The sequence below is a fragment of the Myotis lucifugus genome, unplaced genomic scaffold (assembly GCF_000147115.1).
Source record: "Myotis lucifugus unplaced genomic scaffold, Myoluc2.0 scaffold_8, whole genome shotgun sequence".
In the NCBI taxonomy this organism is placed as follows: domain Eukaryota; kingdom Metazoa; phylum Chordata; class Mammalia; order Chiroptera; family Vespertilionidae; genus Myotis; species Myotis lucifugus.
Window position 1 is genome coordinate 8,944,343 of NW_005871056.1, and position 23,285 is coordinate 8,967,627.

Genomic DNA, 23,285 nt, shown 5'->3' on the forward strand with positions numbered 1-23,285 from the left:
TACTCACCTGTCATTTATAATACAAATACAAAGTAAGGAGTTTGGGGAACTATAGGAAAGATGGGAAAGAGAAGTGAACACCTACATACTAAACTAGGAAGATCACAGATCACATTTTAGAACAGTTTCCCAAATAAAAGAAAATTAAATAATTTGGTTCCATAAAAATTATCTATTGATTATAATTTAAATGTTTAAACCCCTTCCCAAATCCTAAAGGAAGTTCACAGCCCACTTAATTCTATTTTAAGACATTTAGAATTGAAGATTTTTGTCAAAAATCTTTGAAGTTTTCCAGTCGGAGAAAGATAAATATCACATGATCTCACTCATTTGTGGGATATAATGATCAACATAATTTGATGAACAAGAATAGATCCAGAGACAATGTCAGGGGACGGGAGCGGGGTTGGGTTAGAGAGCAACCAAAGAACTTGTATGCATGCATATTAGCATAACCAATGAACACAGATGCTGGGGCGGTGGGGGCTTGCCCAGGGTGGGAATGGCTGGGCGGGGCGGGGGCATGGGGTGTCAATCGGGGGAAAAGGAGACATATGTACAACTTTAGGCAATAAATAAATAAATAAATAAATAATCAATCAATCAATCAATCTTTGAAGTTTCTCTTCCCAGATTGCTTTGACAGTGTGTAAGCTGACTCACAGGACCAGGGATGTCAAATGATCCCTTAACTTTTACAATATGTGGTAAAGTTACAAATACACATTTTGATTCAAGGAAAGGCTTTAAGAAAACAGTACTTTTGTTGAAATTCATTTTACTAAAAATGAGCTAACCTAACAGGGTCTAAAATCTTTCAACAATGAAATGATGTCTTGTAGCTGTAGCTGGCCCTGGCAGGTAGAAAAGAATACTCCAGAACTCTGTGCATCATTACAAATCTTTGAGAACCTATACCCAAGTGTGCTCGAAAACACAGCATCTACTAGTTATAACTACAGTAATCCCAAAAGGGCACTGGAGATTGGACCTAGATGTAATAACTACTGCATGTCAAATTATGTTAAATTATGAGAAATTTGAATGATCCCATTCCTGAAGTTACCCAAATCACTTTTAGAATTATTCATTATAAATTTCTCACCACTTTTAGGTTTGCTTATGTGAAAGTTCTCAATGCTGTTTTAGCTGGAATCATAGTTAAAGGAATACCATTAAATCACTAGTTGTTGTGTTGGAGAGAAACTTACAGGCACCCTCATGACATTCATGAACTGAAGACAACAGAGAAATTCATCTTAACTTGGCTTTTAGCCTGATAATGACCTTTGCCACTGTAATTAAAAGATCAAATTCAGGTGTTCTGAGATAGAACTAGACCTCAGGAAACATTATAGCATTTATAAACCCAATGACAATAGAAATAGCCTAAAATACAATATTAATCTTTCTATTGATACACTAACAATATATGTCTTTGAAAACAACTGATCTCATTATCTCTGTAATGTCATTAATTGTAAAAACCTTTCATTTTCATGTTGGTCAGTTTACATATAAAATTCATAATACAATTTTAAAATTCACAAGTTTGTATATGCTGATATCAATATCAAATAAATATACATACTTGGGGGGAGAGGAGACAGAAAAAGAGGAGAGATAACTAAAATGTTTGTGTTATAAGCTAATCATAGTTATATCTTTGAAATTTTCTCTCCCTGATTTATTAAGAAGCTGAAAAAGACTAGTAATAATATTAATTGGAGCTCTAACTTCTACATTGTTGTCACTTCTTAAGCAGTTACTCAGATTTTTGAGACCTATCTTTTGGAGTTTAAGATCACAAGGACTTATGTGCCTCCTGCTCTGTGGCTGCTGCCTCCATAACCCTAGGTTCATGCAGGTTGATTTGGAAAGACGAGAAAGACTTGATAAGAATCGAACAATAGCTCTTCCTCTCTAGTTGGTGCAGCCACTAACTCCTTTCTTGCAGTTGTTTTTACACAATCCTATGTACGACAGAGAAGAGGAAGAGCTTTTGTAACAAATATTGCTACAATCTTTGGGGTAAAGAATTTGAGGGATTAAAAAAGTACAATTTATCTTGTTAGTAGTGGGGAACCCTTGTGGTCAGAGAATTGCATTGTGCTTGATCTTGTCATCATTTATAAACATAACTCCATCAATAAAGATATTCCATTAGTGATCCAGCTTCCCTGCTTTTTTGGGGGGTGAGTTTATGTAAGAGAAGGGTAACTGAGAATTCTGCATTGTATTGAGTGTGGTTTTCTACATTTAAGTAAATGTTTTATTGGAATGAATCTTGCTCTTTTTAATGTATTGCTATATTCCCTTTTTTACAGGGTCCAGATCATCAAACAATTTTATTTAACCATGGTGCAGTTCAGAATATTGCTCACCTACTAACCTCAGTATCTTACAAAGTAAGATGTTAAAAATTATGTCCAGATTTTTATACTTTATTTTGATTTCTAAAATCTTGCTCTAGAAAGAGACCCACATATTTTATTCCTCCTTTGTTAGATATTGTGATCAAGCGTAGTTTTTATCAGTAAAATGTTATGGGGCATTTTCTTATCTATAGAAGTTGCTTTAAAAAAAAAACAACTACCCTTTCTATTTTGTTTTCAGGGTATGGTAGTGGCATGAGTTGCTATTGATTTTCACCTGTGATCATTAACAATCTCTTCCAGTTAGATGTCCGTGCGAAAGCTGATGCCTTGAAGCAGTGGAGCAGTGGCTTGCTATATCAGGAAAAACTTTGGCTTTCATATTTGAGACCTTTAGCCACAGTGACTCAAACTTACAGTGTATATCCACATATACATAACCATTTAAAATGTATTCTTTTTTCTATTTTGAGTTTAAAAGTCAAGGGTTTTCAGATTTGTTAATTGAATGTTCTTTACTGTCTTTTATATATAGGTAAGTGACATCATGATATATTACCAAGCATTTAGCTAAAACTTTGGACATCTCATTGCTGTTCAGTTAGCAAATTGTAGCAAATATTGGGACATTGTCCTTGTTGTGTCACATTAGAGTTGGGTTTACCAGAAGTTTCCTGTAGAGCAGAGAAGCCGTCATTTGGTCTTCTATCCACTTGTACTTACCTCCACTGATCCAAACCGGTTTCGGCTCACTTGTACTTATCTCACTCTGCTCTTCTGGTCCTTAGCTCTATTGCAGCCTGCTAATATGTATGTTTTCCCTACCTCAGATGCCCAAAGTTCACTCTTGGTGAAGAGCTTACAAGGATAGTTGTACTGCCCAAGTGAGGGACATGTTTCTTCACATCTCAGCTACCTATCCTACCAGTCCCAGGTTCCACATAAGAACATCAAATATAGACTCAGGCTTGGAAGTGAGGATTAGATATCTGGTGAAAACTGAACAGAAAGGTTTAAAAAAAATAGCTCTTATAGGAGCTCCTGCAAATTGTAAAATATGTTGTATGTGGTTGAGAGTTTGGGCCCTTCCTTGGTATCATCCCAGGCCAGTTACCCAGTTTTAAGGAATGGTGGCACAATTTATAGGTGTTTTAAAAGGTAAAGTAATTTAGTCCTTTTCAAACTTTTATTGTAACTTTGTTTCCTCTATTCCCCATTCTCACCCCATATGCAACCACAAGAGTAGAGTACTCTTTTTTCCCTCCTTTAAGTATCTGTTTTTTGTAATTTGGGAGAAGAAATGTCCCATTTGAAAGGCAGTTAGTAATTGCTTTTAAGTTCCCTTTGCCTTACCAACATTGTATTTGGTACAGTGTTCTCTTAAATTTGATTTGGGATTTATCTACTTAAATTTTAGTTGCTATTTTGTTTTTGCTTTTTCATTACTTCATTAATTTTAACTTATTGCACTCCTTAGATATACAGGTTTTATTTCTATTCCCTTGAGTCCTTCCTTTAGTACTTTGGCAGATTTAAATAGTTATTTCTTCAGAAGAGTTTAGATTCTGAGACATTAAAATGCATAATTGTGCCCTAACTGGTTTGGCTCAGTGGATAGAGCGTTGGCCTGTGGACTCAAGGGTTCCAGGTTTGATTCCAGTCAAGGGCACATGCCCAGGTTGCTGGTTCGATCCCCAGCAGGGGGTGTGCAGGAGGCAGCTGATCAATGATTCTCTATCATTGATGTTTCTATCTCTCTCACCCTCTCCCTTCCTCTCTGAAATCAATAAAAATATATTTTTAAAAAATGCATATTTGCAAAACTGAAATAAAAATGTTGTTTGTTTGTTCATTTTTTTTTTTACAGGTTCGAATGCAAGCACTGAAATGCTTCTCAGTTTTAGCTTTTGAAAACCCCCAGGTATCGATGACCCTGGTAAATGGTAGGCTGGAATTTTCAGTGGAACCTTCATGATTTAATTTATAAACTTTGTAGATTTAAAGAAGTTCTCAATGTTTGCTGTTTGTTTTATTTCTAGTTTTGGTTGATGGAGAATTGTTACCACAAATTTTTGTGAAGATGCTACAGAGGGATAAGCCTATTGAGATGCAACTCACATCAGCAAAATGGTAAAAGTCAAGACAATGTGGGAAGAAAGATAGTGTTTCTCAATATCTTAGAGTATTTTGGGACAGATTGACTGGTTCAGTTTCAATCCCAGTCTTGTTTGGGGATTTTTTTAAATTTGAAAGTCATGGGGTTGTCTCACATTTTCTTAAATGGACATGGTTTTTATTCCATTTACTCAATAGCATGCAGAACAGAAACTCTCTCTCATATAACATCTAAGACTACCTACAGAAAATTACTTTATCACATTCCCTTCCTGTATTTCTGTTGAAATAATATGGAATTCGATGAGAATTAACCATCACATATTATGCTAAATATTAAAAGTATTAACCCAGGAAAATATAAAGATATAGAAATATGGATGAGAATTAAAGTGGATAACCAATGCACGATTTCAGAGAATGTGGTTTCCTCATTTTAGGAAAAACAAAACAAAAAATTCTCATAGAGATGTAACAATTTATAAGATAGTTACATAAAGTTCTTATTAGCATAACTCTTGGCTCCTATAAGCCTTCAATACATGCTGATTCTGTATCAATACATTAACAGATAGGTTGAACACCTGTTGTATAGGGTTCTATGCTAAATGAATTGTTTATTTCAGTATTTAAGAAACTCTATTTTGATGAGAATGACAAATTTTCAGTGAATTACTCATGAATTATGAATTGTTTATTGTTTGTTTATATTACTTGTATTTTTTGTTTGTTTGCTTTTTGTTTTAACTTCAAAACTATTTGTTTCTTTGTTGGTGAGGTAACCCTGTCATAGAACCTTTAAAAAAAAACAGTGGGGATAACAAGCCTTAAAATAATAACAGCTATAAAGGATTCAACCCTCTAGAACAGGGATTGGGAACCCTTTTTCTGCCAAGGGCCATTTGGATATTTATAACATAATTTGCAAGCCATACAAAATTATTAACTTAAAAATTAGCCTGCTATATATGGTCAAACATTTAATTAACTCACCCCTAATGCCTTGGCACGGCCAGACCAAATGATTTCTCGGGCCTTTATACAGCCCACGGGCCAGATGTTCCCCACCCCTACTCTATAATATAAGTATTTTACTGATTTGTTTATAGCATCCCCTAAAAGCTAGAACATGGGTGTTTTTTTTCACCCAGCTTACTAAAGGAATGTAATTGAAAAAGGAAATTCATTCAAGTTTCTGAAGTGCTTAATGTTCATTACCTGCTTGGGGAGTGCAAAGTAATTTTATTCTTATTCAAAATCAGATATAATTGTGAAGGTAAATAGTTTTTCAATAAAACCAAATCGTTGCCTAATTCTTAATGCCACTACTGATAACCTCTGATTAATTAATTTCTTATGGACACCCATAAGCATTAGAAGGTAAATGCTTCTCCTGTTGAAGTTGGAATACCAGCTTAACTTCATTTAAACTTAGATACTTTGTTAACTTTTTATTTTTTTTCCTTTTTATTATGGAAAATTTAAAACTAAACAGAAAAGTATAAAGATCTCTAATGTGCCCAGTACCTAGCTTCAAAATGTGTCCACCTAATTGGCCATTTATTTTTTTTAAATTTTGTAGGTAGGGTTTTGGGTTTTTTTAATATCTGGCTTATGACATTGGTATCAGTTAGTTTTCTTTGACTATTAAATTAACAGAACCTCAGATAAGGGAATGTCAAAGCCTCTCTCAAAATAAATGAGAGTAGTTGTCTTATTTTGGGCCCATAAAATATTAAAGGCAAGTAAGTAATTTTCCTTTTAAAGCTTTAAAACACAAGCAAAAACTTACTTTTTGCCATCTTATTCCAGTTTAACTTACATGTGTAGAGCTGGAGCAATTCGGACAGACGACAACTGTATTGTATTGAAGGTGAGCTAATTAATTCTCTAAAAGGCATATGAAAAGTATCCACTCATATGTGTTGAATATAAATTTTGGTATTCCTATTTGTCACTATGGTATGTGTGCATAGAATAAAATAATAGTAAACACCATGCTTTTCTTTTTGATGGGATAGAATGTAGTTTTTAAAAATTGGTTTTATGTGTGTTTTGAAAGTCAAAGTGAAATAATTATTTCCTTGTCATACTTTATTTTTATGGTAATAAGGGGGATGTAGAAAGTGTAAAAATATGTAAAATTCAGGTGATAGAAAATATATTTTAACCCTTGATTTTTATTGTTTGCAATAGTTTTATAGGAAGCAGTTCATTAGATCTGCAAATAAAGACTTAAATCACTCTCATGGCAGGTAATCAAAAGGCAAAATGAGAAGGAATAAGTAAATAGCACATGAAAACAGTCATCATCATCGATGTCCAAATCAATTAGAAGTCAGAAAAACCCAGATAAGAGACTAGCCCTAAGAGTCCCAAGACCTGGAATCTGCTTTTAGCATTGCCACTACTGCCTAGCTTGGTAACCTTGGGCACACCCCTTATTCTGTTGGCACTTCAGACTCCTAATTATGAAGATGGAGGCAATAATTCCTGCTCATTTATCCCACAGGGTTATTTTGAGAATAACAATACATTAAATGTCTTATTAGCTATAAAGAACAAAGCAAGTATAAATAAATTCATTGTGTGTCATTTTATGCATGTGAGATCTCTCACTATCAGTGTTCAAAATCAACCCAAGGATAAAAAAAGATTAATGGTTGCTTTAGTCTTTGGTGAAGCAAGTCAATTAATTTAATGAGATCTGACAACCCCCTAAGAAAACAACTCTGCATAGAGTGCTAAAGGCTTCCGTGCAAGGACCTTGGTTTATTTTCTTTACTCCTCTACCCCTTCTTTTCTTCCTTCCTCATTGGTAAACTAGGTTAATAGTATCTTTCTTGGTGTAGTAGTTGTGAGAAATTCAATAATCCATGTATCTATGGTATTGATAATGTTAGTGACTGTCCAAAAGAAAATAAGAATAAGGCTTTCCTCTTGGAAGCCTAGGTAAAGATGTAAGGGGGACTTAGAAAAGAGCAAAGCACAGCTGACTGGTAGTTGAGAGAGGTTTCCTATAATTGTAATATTTTTCCGTTTTTACTTCCACATTATTCTTTAAAGTGGATTCATCAGCCTTAGAAATAGTAAATACATGGGATGTTTTTATTGATAGATAACCAACCAAGACAGTGCCAAGATTTTTGAAGGACCTCAGAAGTAAAATTGGACAGTTTAGATATTAGTCTTTCCAAGGAGCTCTTTGGAAAACCTAGGAACTATAATTAATGCATTTCACTTGCATTATAGGAGAACTGATGGAATCTGAGTAATGGTAAGATCACGGAATCTTTAAAGCTGTATCTTTTTTTTTTTTTTTTGCTCTTGTAGATATTAATCCCCAAACAAAAAATAAAAGTCATCCCAGTCATATTGCTCATTAAGGAAAAAATAGCATACTTTTTCTAAGGCAAAATCATTCCTGGTTAAACTGTTGGAGGTCAATTAGGTAAATAAATACATACATGGTGTAGAAGCATCAGACATGCTTTATTAGGGATTCTTGAAATGTCTTTTGTAAGGTTGTACCATAAGGCTTTAGTCTTAATCGATCACAAAAGCCTGAATAGAGTTTGTATTATTGTATTTTGATTGTATGATTAGAGTTTAGTGTACCAGAATAAATGATTAATATGCACTGAATTTTATATATTTTTACATTAAAAAACTCTTATTCTCTGTGAGTCTTCATTGAAAATTTCATCGCAAGCACGACTCCCAATAAAAATGACTGAGTTTATTCAGTCACTATAGGATCTCCAAGCTTTTGCCTTTACCAAAAAGCAAATAATTAATGTCACTACCTTTCAGACGTTGCCATGTTTGGTTCGCATGTGCAGTAAGGAGAGATTACTGGAGGAGAGAGTTGAAGGAGCTGAGACACTCGCCTATCTGATTGAACCAGATGTCGAGCTACAGAGAATTGCCAGCATTACTGATCACCTCATTGCCATGCTTGCTGACTATTTCAAGTATCCCAGCTCTGTGAGTGCCATCACTGACATTAAAAGGGTATGTTCTCTTCCTTCAGCAGCTCTAGAGAGGGCTTCCTAAAAGTTTTACTTACGGTTCACTACTTTGAACCACTTGATAATACAGTTCAAAGCCCTTTTAAATAAAGGAATCTTTTACCTTTGGTAACATAGATGATGTTTTATGAGTTTTTGAGTCCAATTTGTTTCATGTTCAGAAATTTTTTTAATATGTTTTTATTGAATTTTAGAGAGAGGAAGGGAGAGCAATAGAGAAAGAAACATCGATGAGGGAGAAATATCATTGATTGGCTGCCTCCTGCATGCCCCCTACTGGGGGATCGCGCCCACAACCTGGGCATGTGCCCTGACTAGAATCGAACTGCCATCTGTTGGTTCATGGATCGATGTTCAACCACTGAGCCACACCAGCTGGGCAGAAATTTTTTATTAAGGAAATAATGAGGAAAGAAGAAAATTATGTCCCTAATTCCCAACTAAAACCCCCAAATAGTGGGTTCTGGTCTCTAAGCTGGTTACTGACATTCTGACAATGTTATCTCATCCTATTTGTGTTCCCAGAATCATCTCTATTGCACTGTACTCGTTCTTGAGGTCAGTGTGATCTTTTCTCTGTGTAACTTAGTGGCCTTATTTTACTCTCCACTACTGTCTTTCCCTTGTGCTACTTCTCCTAACTTTTGCCATCTTCTTCTCTTTCCTTTTTGCAGTTTTATACTGTACTTGGTCTGCTAGTGACAGCTAAAGCATCATTTAACCTCTAGACTGAGACCATCAAGAACCAAATTGTGCTCACTTTTTCTCAAAATATAAGTTCCTTAGGATAGGTAGATATTCCTTTGACTTTGTTTTTCTGAGTCTATTTGTCGTGTTTACTTCTCTAAGCATAGGAGATAAATATTATGTTAGAGAAAGTTTATTTAAGAAGGTCATGGTAGAAGAAACATTGCCTCCTAATTAGTAACCAGTACTGTTTCATGAATATGACTGTATTTTTTATACCAGTGGTCCCAATGGTAAATTTTTAAAAATTGTTTTCTTGACCTCTCTCATGCCCCTGAGTTCCAAAAAGAAAATTCATCTGGCAGCCAACTGTTCATTTGGCATTTGATACTGAAAATAAAATAATCTATTAAGGGTATATATTTTCTCTGTCTTAGGAAGGACCTAAAATGCTTTCACTGATATTTGTGTTAATGATCTATATTGCCCTCTGTGTATTAAAGTTATGTCTGCTCTTCCTTCAGTATGATTGTTTTTCCAGTGGAGGTGATGGGTTATACTGAACCATCTGCCCTGTCTGTTCTCCCTCTGGCTACTTGCTCACACTGACAGTGTCTCACTGGTACAGAGATACATGGGCAAGTCCTAGTTATGGCCTCATGGACACCCTTAGTTGACCATCCCAGCAAGGCAAATAGAACACTTTGTTGGACAGGAGAGTGAGGGAACATAGTTACAAGAACTTCTAGCCTAAGCAGGTGCAAATCATTTAACTAGTATGTAGATTATCTCTGCTATTAAGGTTTTTCCATTTTATTTTCATTACAATAAAACTAGAATAGAAATAATTTTTAAAAATTAGCTCAATGCCAAACTTGAACATTAGTTTGTTTTGTCATCTTTATTTAGTTTTTATTTTTTGTTAATCCTCATCTGAGGATGTTTCCTCCATTGGTTATTTTTTTTTAATTTTTTTTTTTAGAAAGAGTGGAAAGGTGGGAGGGATAGTGGAAAAAAAAGAGAGAGAGAGATATCAATATGAGAGAGACACATCGATTGGATTGTTGCCTCCTGCACATGCCTGACCATGCCAGGGGTTTCCACAACCCAGGTCCATGCCCTTTACCGGGAATCAAACTCGAAACCCTTCAGTGTGTAGGTCAACACTCTAACCACTGAGCACACCAGCCAAGGCAAGTCATCTTTATTTTGAATGATGAATTATCCAGTGGTTTTTGACCATAAAAGTCTAAGTAATTGACCATAGAGAGAAATTCTTACATGTTAACAAATGTATGATTTTTTTGTGATATATTAGTCCAACTCAGTATTCTAATATGTTATGACTAAAAAGTAGTTAAAAGTTTAAGAATAAATATTTTAGGACTTACATATCAAAGTGAGTGTTCCTCATTATATATTGGGAGATTCCTCCCATAATCCATCAGTGCCTGCTTTGATCAGAATATTTTTGGAACTACTTTTAAGAATTGCCTTCAGAACTACCCCAAATGAGTTTCAGGGTGTTTTGTTTTATTTATTATTCTAAAGGTTACCCAGCTGGATTTCCCCATCTTCACACATGACAATCATTGACAATTAACTTCAAACTCTCTTAGTTCATACATATATTAGTCAGGGTTTTGTAGCTAATGTGCCACTTAGCTCTTTAGGAAGTTTTAAAAGAGGGTCTCTGATTATTTTTGCACAACAGCTATATCATTGCATAAGAGAACATTTTGAAGGCAAATCATTTGAAGAAAGTGGTAGTCACTTGGATGAAGAAGTTATGTCTCTTAGTTATAAAATTATTTACATTATTGATATGCCTTATATATTTACTGGTTCATAGTCACTGAAACTGTCCTATTTTTATTATGGTAGTTTGGTGACAAATCAGGTGTATAGAAAAATTGATAACTTAGAAGCCAGTTATGCATATGGAAAGGTAGAATTGTTTCATACCAGTAAGTAGTTTTTTTTTTTGTTTGTTTTTTTTTTAAAAATATATTTTATTGATTTTTTACAGAGAGGAAGGGAGAGGGATAGAGAGTTAGAAACATCGATGAGAGAGAAACATCGACCAGCCGCCTCCTGCACACCTCCTACCTATTTTTATTATGGTAGTTTGGTGACAAATCAGGTGTATAGAAAATTGATAACTTAGAAGCCAGTTATGCATATCCACTGAGCCAAACCGGTCTGGCATTAGTTTTAATAAATGTATCTAAAAAGTCTCCTGAACATAAGTCTCAGATAACGGCAATAGAAAAATAGTAATGATTACCATGGTATAACGTTCATTAAGGATTTTCACAAAAGTTTTCCCTGTTTCTAAAAGTATTTGAAATACTGAAATTAGGCTAGCACTACTCTTAACGTTTGGGAAACCTGCTAAAGACATTGTTGCAGCAGCACTCAAATTATCAGCGTATTCTGGGGCTGGCAAGGCCTGAGTGTGCCTTGTTTTGGAGGAGGGCATTTCAAAGAGCCGGTGCAAGCAAACATTAGTGCCACTGAAGCTACAATCTAGGACTGAATTTTTAGGGGTCAAAGGTTTACATATACTAGTGTCAAACATTGTGGCATTCACTTTTAGACAGAAGCAGACAGCGTGTATCCAGATAATGCTGACACAAACACACCTAGGTCTCAATCACGTGAGCAGAACCCAAAAATAATCAGGAATTCAGTGAGAGCACTCATATGTTCATAGTTGTTAAACATTTTTTCTTCAACTCTACTGAGTGGTTTTTATTGAAAATTTAATTTGTGGGCTGACTTGGAACATATCTTTTTCTCCTCTCCCATAGCTTGATCATGACTTAAAACATGCTCACGAACTCCGCCAGGCTGCATTCAAGCTCTATGCCTCTCTTGGAGCAAATGATGAAGACATCCGGAAGAAGGTGAGTCTGGGAGAGGGGCGTCCCCCAGTCCTGACAGCCAGCAGGCAGGGAGTGACGCCAACCTGAAAGTCGTGGTGAAGAGCACTAACAGTGACTGTTTGAATATAATAAAGCAGAGTGACTAAAGGCGTAATTGAAGAATGAATGGGACCCGGATTTGGGGGGTTGTTTGTTTGTTTTTAGAACATAGAGTGGCATGGCCGTGCTGGAATGACAAATAACTGGTGTGTTTTTCTGTGTCATTAATATGGATTATTGTGTTGCACATTTTTGCATGTGTTCTGATAAAAATCATTTCTAGCACTGTGAAGTTTCAGACACCTTGAAAGTCCTAACACTAGAATTGTATATGTTATTTATGAAAATACTTTCCAATGCCATTGAGAAACTTAAATCTATTGTATATTGTTCTTTGATATGTGGCTTAGTTATGTTTTGATTTTTTTGCTACTGTGCAAGTTTGATGTGAATAAAATCTTTGTGGAATGGTGATTTTATGTTTAGTGAGTGATCATGTGAATTTTCAGGTCCCAAAAAATGTATCACTGGTATAGCACCTTATGTTTTAACAGCCTAGTCCAACACTGAACTCATGTTTTTTATGAGAATAGTTTTAAGCAGAAAATAAAGTATAGTTGTAAGCTCTGACCTGGCTCCCTCCTCAAACCAAAAAACTGGATCTACCACTCAAAAAAATAAACATAATCTAATAAATTTTACACAAGGCTTTTAGGAACATCAGTAAAGTAATCCCACATGTTCTGTCTTGACGAGCCATAGCAGAAAGAGCAAATTGGGCATTATTTACTGAACATGCACTTTACTAAGTCTTTCCATCTATATTGGTATTTGTGAGGGAAATTACAAAGTACTGGGAATTTGTCATGATTCAGAGAAGTACTTGGGCTTGAGAGAGAGGTGTAGCATAGCCGTAGGTTTCATGAAATCAATTGAAAAGGAACCGTTCTTGAATAAAATTGAAATAAGCAGTAAGATTAGATATGTAAATAGCATTGATTTAAATCAGTGCAAAAAAGCAACTAAGCTCATTATTTTCCATGTACCTCAATTTAGTTCAACTAACAAGATTTTTTGACTTGAAGTGTTCTTAGTAAATATCTATGAAAATCCTTCTTGACACCTCGAAGCTTTCATTTGTAAACTGTTACTTAAAGGTAAACATACCAGTGATATGGTATTCCCTATGTTTGACAAACATAATTTTTGGATGTTGATATGCTTCGTTCAGTTTAGGAAAAGGCTTTTATGGCAACTCATAGATAAAACATTTTTTAAAAATTGACATGGACTGTATAATTTATATACGTAATGATTTGTTTTTGGATGGTTATTAGGACTCATTAGAAAGAGGAGAAGTGTTTTGCCCATTCTTTTAGCTCAAGAAGGTTATGCTATGGACTGAAAGGGAGATAGATAGATGGACTATAAAGGGGGAAATAGGATGTCCATTTGTACTTCTTTGTACTTTTTTGTTAATAAACTATTGTTTTGGAATTAATGACTTAATTTGTGATATCATGTTCTAGAAATACAACATAACAGTCTGATGATCAGTCTATTAAAAGTTGTATTTATAATGTGTATAATTTCCTGGTAAGGCTAAATCCTGATAATTTCTGTAGAAAGATGACAAATAAAGAATAAGTTATCATTATTATAGTTTTTTTGTGTGGTGAAGAAAAGATACTGTGATATTCTTATATAATGGGGATTATATAGAGTTTTTAGGAAGATATTTAATTTCTGGAAAAATGAAGTGTTTGAATAATTTACAGTTCATAGTAATTACTGAAGAGAGAAATTGTAAAATGGAAAATATAAGTTATATTGTGATAAAACCTACATGAAAATGGTTCTTAGGAGTGGAGAATCCTTATTTTCAGTGCATAAAAAATGACGATGACCCTTTTCCTTTGAATGCCTTTATTTCTGTTCCATTTTTTGTTGACATAATTATTTGGATAGATTTTTATTTCTCTATGAAATATTTACCTTTTACACTTATGCCTTATTAACTTTGATTATATTTTCGTGATGTACAGTGTTAATTGTTTTATTTTTTTAATGCAATATTTATGCTTGTCAAGATGGAATTTCAGTTTACTGAGTTAATGAGAGGAGCTTCTTTGAAAGAAATTTCAAGGATCATAGAGCTATTTCCTCTCCCCCCCTCCCCGCCCCCCCAAAACACACACACACACACACACACACACACAAGTATAAAAATATGAAATGTTCAGTTGGTCTGCCTTTTAAACTGAAAATGTGAATGCAATTCAGTAAGTACAGGGGGTAAGATATATTCCATTGCCCTGTTATGATCAATTCAGGAAATGAAGCAAAATGAAAAAGAAAAAACTGAAGCTATAGGAGGTAGACAATGAGAGATATACCCAACTGCTGTAAAGGAGAAAGATACAGGCCTTCTGTCTTCGTAGAATTATTTTTCTCTCTCTCATGGCTTCTAAAGACTTCTAAAGACCTGCTGTGATTTCATTGCTTGATACCTTCTCTCTGGGCCAGACAAAATTAAGCTGAAGACTGAGATATGACCCTTAGGTCAGAGATATACCACTCCTGCTCTGGAGCAGTGTTGGTGTATTCCCATTAAAAGATATCAACTATATAACAACTCCTGGAACCTAATAAGCACCCAGTAAATAAATATTTGTTGAATGAATATAGAAATGAAAATACAGAAATCATACACAGAGTGATATTTCCTTCAGTATGCCCAGATCTCTCTGTATCCTGTGCAGAGCAAAGTTGATATTCTAATTCCCAGCATTTCATCCTTTATCACTCTGTGGCATACTTACACATTTCCTGACTTCCTCTGGTGTCCTGTCAGAGAGTCAAGGAGTGTGAAGAGTTCTGCAGATGACAGTAGAAAACATTACCAATTGGCTGTGACATGAAAAGGGAGAAGCCTAAGAAAAGATGGACCACTGAGCTTGACCATGTGGCCTGGCCATATTCAACTTAGAATAACTCAAGAATTTGTTAGGTTAAGCAAGGGCAGAGGTAGGAATTGAGTACTCAGTGGAAGAAAGGTCCAGAGCGCATTGGCAGTAACTACACAATTCACTATAATCTCTGCCATGGGGAAAGTCTAGTTTTTAATAATGGCCTTGACCACATATTAATGCTGACTAGGAAGCGTAAGTTCAGTTAATGGGACGGTAAAAAAGAAAGAAGTAAAGATACCTAACATTCTTGCAAGTGCTGGCATTTCCAGTCATAGCCCCAGTCAGTGGTGAAGTCATGCAGGGGCAGCAGTGGTAAGCAGTCCTGTAATTGTGAGGCTGACTCTTTTATAACAAAGCATTGTTCTTATGAAGATCATTACTTGGTTGGTACCTGTTGATCATAAATTAGGCTGGAAATTTTAACGGCTTGTCTCTCTTCACTCTCTTTAAGGAATTAGTATAATTTATTAGTTAGGAAGTATAATTTGAGGAAAATTAGAAATAGTAAGTATAAATTAACTCAAGGAAATTAATAAACTTAACAGGATGTTATTTTTATTTTTTATAAAAATAAAATACATTTCAAATGTTAAAAGTAGTACTTGGTGTAGCCTTTGCTCCTTTGAGGTATCTTACTAATGGAGACTTTCAGAAAGCTTTCCTCTTGGATTTTGAGTACTTACATTTAGCTGGAGATTCCTTTTGAAAAACTAGAATGTAAGCTCCATGAGGGCAGGGATTTTTTTATGTATTGTTCATCGCTATATTCCCAGCATCTACAACACTGCCGGATGCATAGACAGCACTTAACAAATATTTGAAGAATGAATGAATGAAAAAAATGAATGAATGGACAAATAGATGAATGAATCATATTGCAAAATTACATTATTAAGCACCCTCAATCAAATTATGTATGGGCCTCCATACATTAAGAACATTTATAATTTTATTAGCAATTCTATGAGTATGTGAAAGTGGAAATTTAAAATGGGGAAAATAAAATCTGATCATATAGGCAAAGGATTTCACTATACTTTAGCATAAGTATTTTTCAAGAGGCAGACAATCTCAAGGACATATCTTCTACTCACTTTGATATAGATCAAAGAGAACTTAATTTATGGTATGGTACTTGTTTAATTTTGAAATAATTTTTACCATTATTTTTTAGTTTTTTTTCTTTAAAATGTGTGATTTAAAAATAATGTATATTATTCACAAATGTGAATCTGGACCCATTTTTTTCCTAGGGATAAAAGCATGATTTGATTTATAGAAATTAGCCTGACTCAGAAACCAACCTATTCTGTAAAGTGTAAACATTGTCTGATGGGTCGGGGAGGAAGGAAAGCAGTGCAGTGAGATGAAGAGCCATAAGACGCAGCCTTACAACTCAGCATTTATAATAAAACCTCAGTAAGTCAGAGAACAGGAAGGAATGGCCAGTAAGAATTTGCGAGGGGCTTAAGGAATTATTTGAAAACAATTAGTATAGATATGTTGATTTCAATGGGGCTATTCTTGAATCAGTTTGGAAATTAATAATTTAATGTTTTTGTCATTTTTAATGTTTTATAACTGCCTTTCATAATTTCAAGAGTTGAAAACATGAAATCTTAAGTTTTTGTTTCTTACAGGGGGAGGGGGTCATCCCTGGTTTTATATTACGTGAATAAGGTAGTCAAGAATAGGATATTTTTTTCCTTTTAAACTGAATAATTTCTTTTTAAAAGTATAGGCAGAAAAAAAAATTAAAAATGAGAATTTGTCTTCTACCTTCTTTTTCCTAGCAGAGAAATTATATCTACAGGGTCATTGTGAGGCTGAAGATACAATGTATTTAAAATATTTAATATGGTGCCTATAAGTGCTCAACAAATGGAAGCATATATTAGAATATCTTAAATGACTTCATTGGGAGATTAAAAATAAATATGTATTTTAAATTGTACTAGAAACACTGAACAATGTTGAGGCATAAATAAAAAAGGTTTGCAATGAAGACAGTGACTTTAATCTATAAATTTCCAGTTCTGTTAGTTATTTATTCTTTATAGAAAAAAAAATTTGTACTTCAGAAGCATAGAGGCTCTTTCTTTAGCTTATCTCTTATTAATTACAAGATGTCTTCTTACTGTCTTAGAATAGATTTAAATTTCTGGTTTTCAAAACTTTTTGTTTGCTTTAGCATGCCTTTCAAAGCACCAAATTAAATTTTGGGTTGTTGTTTTTTAAGTTAACTAGAATATACAATATAAATCAATAATTGGTTGAATTCAGAGGTAATAGATATGTTAGGAAAAGTATGGAGGCCAAATGTTAACTTTAGTTATCTAAGTATTACTATCCATGGTTGCCATAGATGTTATTTCTCCAAAGAGTCATTATTCATATGAAGCCCTGTCTCAAATATGCATGTTCAAAATTTGAACAGATGTAAATTCTTCTCTATATTTTAAAGTTATAAGATTTTAAAGTATATTTTTGAATGTAGGTCAATTTTTAAAAAAATCTTTTTGCCATCTCAGAAACTTGCTAAGTATTTCACTTTAAACATTTTTATGATTTGTTAAACGTTGATTTTATTACTAGTTAGTGTTCTGGGTAACAGTATAATTATACCATGAATTTATATTTTTAAGTATTTTACAAAGTGCAGTAATTCTAAATGGAGATTTAAAAGGCACACTGTCAAAATTTTGTATGTCTCTGCCATGAAATCAGGCAGATGCAAGGAGCGATTGCTAAGCCTTAGCCTGCAAGTTGAAACAAGCACCTTGAACATTTTGAAGGTTTTCAACGGTACCACAGAAGTAGCGCCCTTCAGGACTCGGCTCTGTTACTGAATAACAACAAATTCATTCAGAATTCAGAATCCATGGATTTAATCTGTGGTAAAATTGTTAGTTATCGTCCTAAGGCTAATCTACCAAAGAATTGTAAATGATTTCTGCAGCATTCATTTATGATGGTAAGTATTTTTAAAGAGTTCATCATGACAGGACCAGGTTGTGCCACTTGCCCACGGTACTGAGACCCTTGGCCTTCTGCATACTGAAAGAAGCAAACCTGGGAGGGATAATGCTAGATACAAAACAGAGGTATTTATAAAATCAAGTAATGAATATTGATTTCAGAGTTTCATTAAGTGGAGACATAACATTGAGTATTGTAATACTAATTGTGATACTGTCGTTGCATAAACCATTGAATTACAGTTCCTGTTCGTTTTTTTCAAGTTGAAGTACAGGTTGGTTATTTTGTTAGCTGGTTACGAAGCATTAGATTCAGAAAAAATATATACAGTGGGGCCTTGACTTACGAGTTTAATTCGTTCCGCGACCAAGCTCGTTAAGGAGCTCGTTAACTCAAATTACTCTGTCAACTCAATGCAAAAAATCAGCGGAGAGACAGCTGGTATCTCAAAAAACTCATTAGTCGGGACACTCGTAAGTCAAGGCCCCACTGTATCTTTTCTCTCACATACTTTTTGGTACAAAATGGGTAATGAGATGCTTTAATTACATCGTTTTCTTCATCTGGCATTTATGACATACTTCCTCCTGTGTGTCCAGGAATGAAGCAGAAGACTGGTGTGTGCCTTGTAGGAGCTTACAGTACAAAATAGCTAAGGAGATGAGACGCTAAATTGCTAGATAGTAATTCCAGGGCCTCGTGTGTGTATAAGTCTTGTCTATACTAAAAGCCAGTTTTTGCATGATTGATACACCCAGATATTAAGATATGACTATAATTAAAATAGCCTGTATGAACCGGTCTAGAAGAGTCATCTCCTATGAAGTTTATTTCAAAGTGTTACCACTTTTCTCCTTCCAAAATATTAAAATCTGTTGTTGCAGAGTTTTGACTCACAAAATCTGTATTCTGCATCAATTGAAAATATTTTTCTAAGGGACCTGTCTAGATGTGATTACATTGTAGATTAATATTTTAGAAAGGAAGCTTCCAGAGTTAATGATGCCATAGAGGTACTTTTTCAGCATTTTGTTTTGTAGGCAGCTTCTGTATGGAATAGATATAAACTTGTCATATGTAGAATGAGAGATGAAGGGATCCTTGGAACACATGTCCATTTAAGGAAGGGTAGGGGAGAGAGGACTGTAACTTAAAGAGATTACAGTTGGAGCACTTATGTCTTTTAAATAGGGGTGCAAGTGGGAGGGCACAGGCCAAAATAAAGGACCCAGTGGGGTGGGGCAGAGTAAAGTTGCAAGAAAGAGGGGGTGGGGGGTAATTTCTGGATCAAGGTGCAAGGTCTTTGAGCTTGAAGTACCCAACTTCAGTGTAATAAGAGTGAAAAAGTATGGAGATACTTTAATGAGAAGAAGGAAGTTGAGACAACCTGTGTCCCAGAAAAAAAAGCCATGTCCCTGCAAGAATGAGGTGGGCACAGAGGGCCTGAGGGCATGAGGGAGGTAGGAAGAATTTGAAGAAGGACGGAAACACATAGGGAAGATGGGACTATCCTGCAGGTGAGTGCAAGGCTGGCGGAGCAGTGAGGGTCCTGCCGAGATGGGGTAGCACACACTGAGAGATCTGGCAGCCAGGATTGCTGAATTTTCTACTGTAAATCAGCAGTTTGGGATGTGAAACAGGAGTGAGTGGTGGGAGGACAGTGAAAAGAAGGCGTTTGTCTACTAAGTGGAGCATCCGAGCAAGAAATCCAGGTCAGGGAGAAAGGTATGTGAGGGTCGAAAAGAGTAAGCAGTGAGAAAGGAAGGCATTAGGGGCTAGAAGTGACAATGGGGTCAGAGATGGATGTGCATAAAGATAAGGGTGAGATTGAGTTTGCTCTTGGGTGAGAAGTATAAGTTTTCTCAGCCACTTAGGAACCTGCAGATCACTATATAAAAATTACCATTACTGCCCGACAGCTGCACTGTGGTTCCCTGTACTTAATAGTTGATATTCTTCTCCCCATCACTCTTAATTTTAACTTTTTTTTCTCTTCTCATTTGGTTTGAACATCCTGAGATTTCCCACCCCCTCCTCTCTGAGGTCATTGATCCTCAACCATGGCGGCACACTGGACTCTACCTGTGGAGCTTAAAAAACAAAACAAAACAAAAATAGGTGCCTAGGCCCCATCCCAGAGACTCTGATTTAATTGGCCTGGATATTTTTTTAAAAAAGCTCCCCAGGTGATCTTCCCATAGGAGCAATGACTGCTGTTCATGTGTTGCCCATCCTGGGAACCGCCTGGTGAGCACAGGCCTACTTCTCTAGCAGGGCCCTCTTACAAGCATGGCTAAGCATAAGGACTCAGGCTGTCTTATCTAAGTCCTCCGTTTCTTAATATGCTGATGGCGATAACTGTAATGGCCACAAAATGGATAAACCAGATAATGTAACATTTATTCACACTACCCCTGGCACAAGAAGTACTCTACAAATATTAATTAGTTTTGTTGATATTTGTGTTGTGATTATGTTAGCATTTTAAAAAATATGCTGTTTTCCCATAGGACCACACAAGTTAAACTTAATTTCTTCCCCACACTATTTATTTTGTGTCTATACATTATTGCTTAATGAAGAAAAATTGTAGGCTTTGTTTTTAAATTAAAAAAAAAACAACTCCATATTTGTAGTGATTACATGGAGCAGGGCTTGGTGCTACAGTGGAAAATGGCAAGGGCTACTTTTCTAAATATTTAACTTTTCAATTTGCTTGGAAAGAAAGTAGCCAGAGGTGGCTCTGTCAGAAACCCACAGGTTACATTTCCTAAGGGCTGTGTGGACCATGATTTCCCTAGAATCTCATTGTCGCGGGAACCTTTCCAGTGGTAGTCCGTTTTCTCTTTCACTCTTTCTCAAGACTATTTATGCAACACCTCTGCGCTAATCATGCCGTGTGGGTATTGTTTTAAGTGTTAATTAAAAATAATCAAGCATAATCAGCCCCTTACGCCTGTCATTCAGTCTGGCAGGTCCTTAGGGGGTAGCCCAACCTTTCTGATGAGATGCCTGCCCCCACCACAAACTGATGGTTCCAGAGGTAAAAACTCTCACTAAAGCCAACATTAAACTTTTAATAACGTTAGCCTACTTGCATTTACAAGCAGTGAAGTGTGTCATCTTTGTGTTGTTATTTATGCAGCATTAACCTTTTTCTCCAGATCATTGAGACTGAAAATATGATGGACCGAATTGTGACTGGCTTGTCTGAGTCTAGTGTCAAGGTGCGGTTAGCTGCTGTCAGGTATGAGCTTTAAATGGTCTGAATAAAAACCCCTTGCCATGTGTTTAACCTGTTTCCTTCCCGGACCTTCACCAAGTAAGCACAGAATCCAGGTGTTACTTGAAAGTCTGCTCAGGTGAATTCAGTGTTAACATTTAAACCGAGAAGCGAGCCTGGAAAGCCCACCAAGTGTTCTGAAGTAGTTGAATTAATAATGTCTGTGGCTATACCTGAAGTGTATACTAGTGATTGTGAAATGCCAAGCAGTGTGTTTGAAAAGTGTAAGTTTCAGCTTCTTGTGAAGCTAATTCTGATTATTCTTTGTAGATGTTTGCACAGTTTATCTAGATCTGTGCAGCAGCTTCGAACCAGCTTCCAGGATCACGCCGTGTGGAAACCTTTAATGAAGGTAAGGAAAGGAAGGATCAGCAAGTAACAGCCATTCCCACGGAGCCCTTACTGAGCTGAGGTAGCTGACGGCATTCCGTGGTCTAGGAGAATGTGTGATTTTTGTGTAGAGCATTTTAAGCAGTTACCTCCTCCAATCTCATGTTCTAAGCATCTTTACACCTGCAGAGTGTGTTTCTGAGGTCAGCATCTCGTGTGACAGGGAAGTGCATGCTTGGTTTTCTTTTATTAACTAAAGCTTGAGTTACTCATTTGCTCTCCCTGTGTGTTTAGTATTACACTTTGGACTTACACCCAAAGTCATCTTTGTAATTTTTAGTTCTAAAAGGAAAGGAATCCGCCATTTACAGATATAATCTGTTCTTAGTCTTTTGTCATTCCCTTGATATTTTTTAAATACAATTGTTGCCTCCTACTTTTCTAACTTCTTTTTGTGTTAGGTCTTTTCTTGAGGGGGAATAATGTTTTTCAGGTCAATTAAATCTGAATTGAGACTTAGAATAAAAGCACAGTTTGGCCTCTGATCCATCTTCATTTTTCTCTTTAAGTGAACATACGCCTTGCATTTCATAAACAGAATTTTTTATTTTTGTTTTTTACTACCTGCTAAGGAAGCCTCTGGGTATAGGAAGGCTACCAAATTTTTTTTACTGTAGAGCTCTTGCCTTCAGCTTAAAGCATCAGGGTTACAGTAGAGGCATCAGGGTTACAGTAGAGGCATCACTGTGGTAGAAATAGTCAGGGGAGGTCCAGGCAGGAGGAGTATGGAATGGACTTTGAAGGCAAAAGGAAGGAAGGCAGGAGGATTAGCCAGAGAGGAGCAGCATGAACAGAAACTTTATATTATGGTGTGTGCAGGAAGTGTAAGGATGCCTGTGACTAGGAGAGGGGCGGGGTAGGAGCCCAGGTGAAGAGTTAGACCAGTGCTGTCTTCAGATGAGTGACTTTCCTATTGACACTCTTCCTTGTCCTTAAAGTGCACCTTTTTCATAGCAGCTTAATCTTTATTTATTGATTCTGTCTATTCACGATTTTCTTTAACTGTGCCCTGTTTCCCAAAATAACTTTTAAATATTTCTTCTGGAGCCAATTTCTCTGATTGCTCAGCTAAGTACCCCTCTCTCATATGATTCGAAAATGGAGCCCTGGCCCAGCCTGTGTGCCTCAGTGGTTCAATGTCGGCCTATGAACTAGGAGGTCACGGTTCAATACCCGGTCAGGGTACATGCCCAGGTTGCGGGCTCAATCCCCAGAGGGGGCATGCAGGAGGCAGCCGATCAATGATTCTCTCATCATTGATGTTTCTCTCCCTCTCCTTTCCTCTCTGAAATCAATAAAAACATATTTAATTTTTTTTAAAAATGGAGCTTTGGCCAGTGTGGCTTGGTTGGAACAATCTGGGAGGGTTTTGTGCACTTGGGTACATGTGGGTATAATTACTATCAAACTACTACTTTGTTGCAGTTTTAAAGTATAGATACTATTAAAAGCTCAAAAGTAGATGAATAATTTATTTTAGATATTTCAGTTCCTCTTACTTCAAAGTCTGCGTGTCTATTGAT

General features: G+C 35.8%; 1 protein-coding gene across 3 annotated transcripts in view; it reads left to right on the forward strand.

The window, feature by feature from the left end:
* The window catches only part of ARMC8 (armadillo repeat containing 8), a 76,336-nt gene that overhangs the window by 34,920 nt on the left and 18,131 nt on the right, over nucleotides 1-23,285 (forward strand). For all 3 annotated transcript variants that reach the window (XM_023749578.1, XM_023749579.1, XM_006083746.3), the window contains 8 exons: nucleotides 2,331-2,411; nucleotides 4,246-4,321; nucleotides 4,418-4,508; nucleotides 6,306-6,366; nucleotides 8,307-8,507; nucleotides 12,025-12,120; nucleotides 21,254-21,336; nucleotides 21,643-21,724. In XM_023749578.1, the coding sequence (XP_023605346.1) occupies nucleotides 2,331-2,411; nucleotides 4,246-4,321; nucleotides 4,418-4,508; nucleotides 6,306-6,366; nucleotides 8,307-8,507; nucleotides 12,025-12,120; nucleotides 21,254-21,336; nucleotides 21,643-21,724 (771 nt within the window). The remainder of the gene's footprint in view (nucleotides 1-2,330; nucleotides 2,412-4,245; nucleotides 4,322-4,417; nucleotides 4,509-6,305; nucleotides 6,367-8,306; nucleotides 8,508-12,024; nucleotides 12,121-21,253; nucleotides 21,337-21,642; nucleotides 21,725-23,285) is intronic.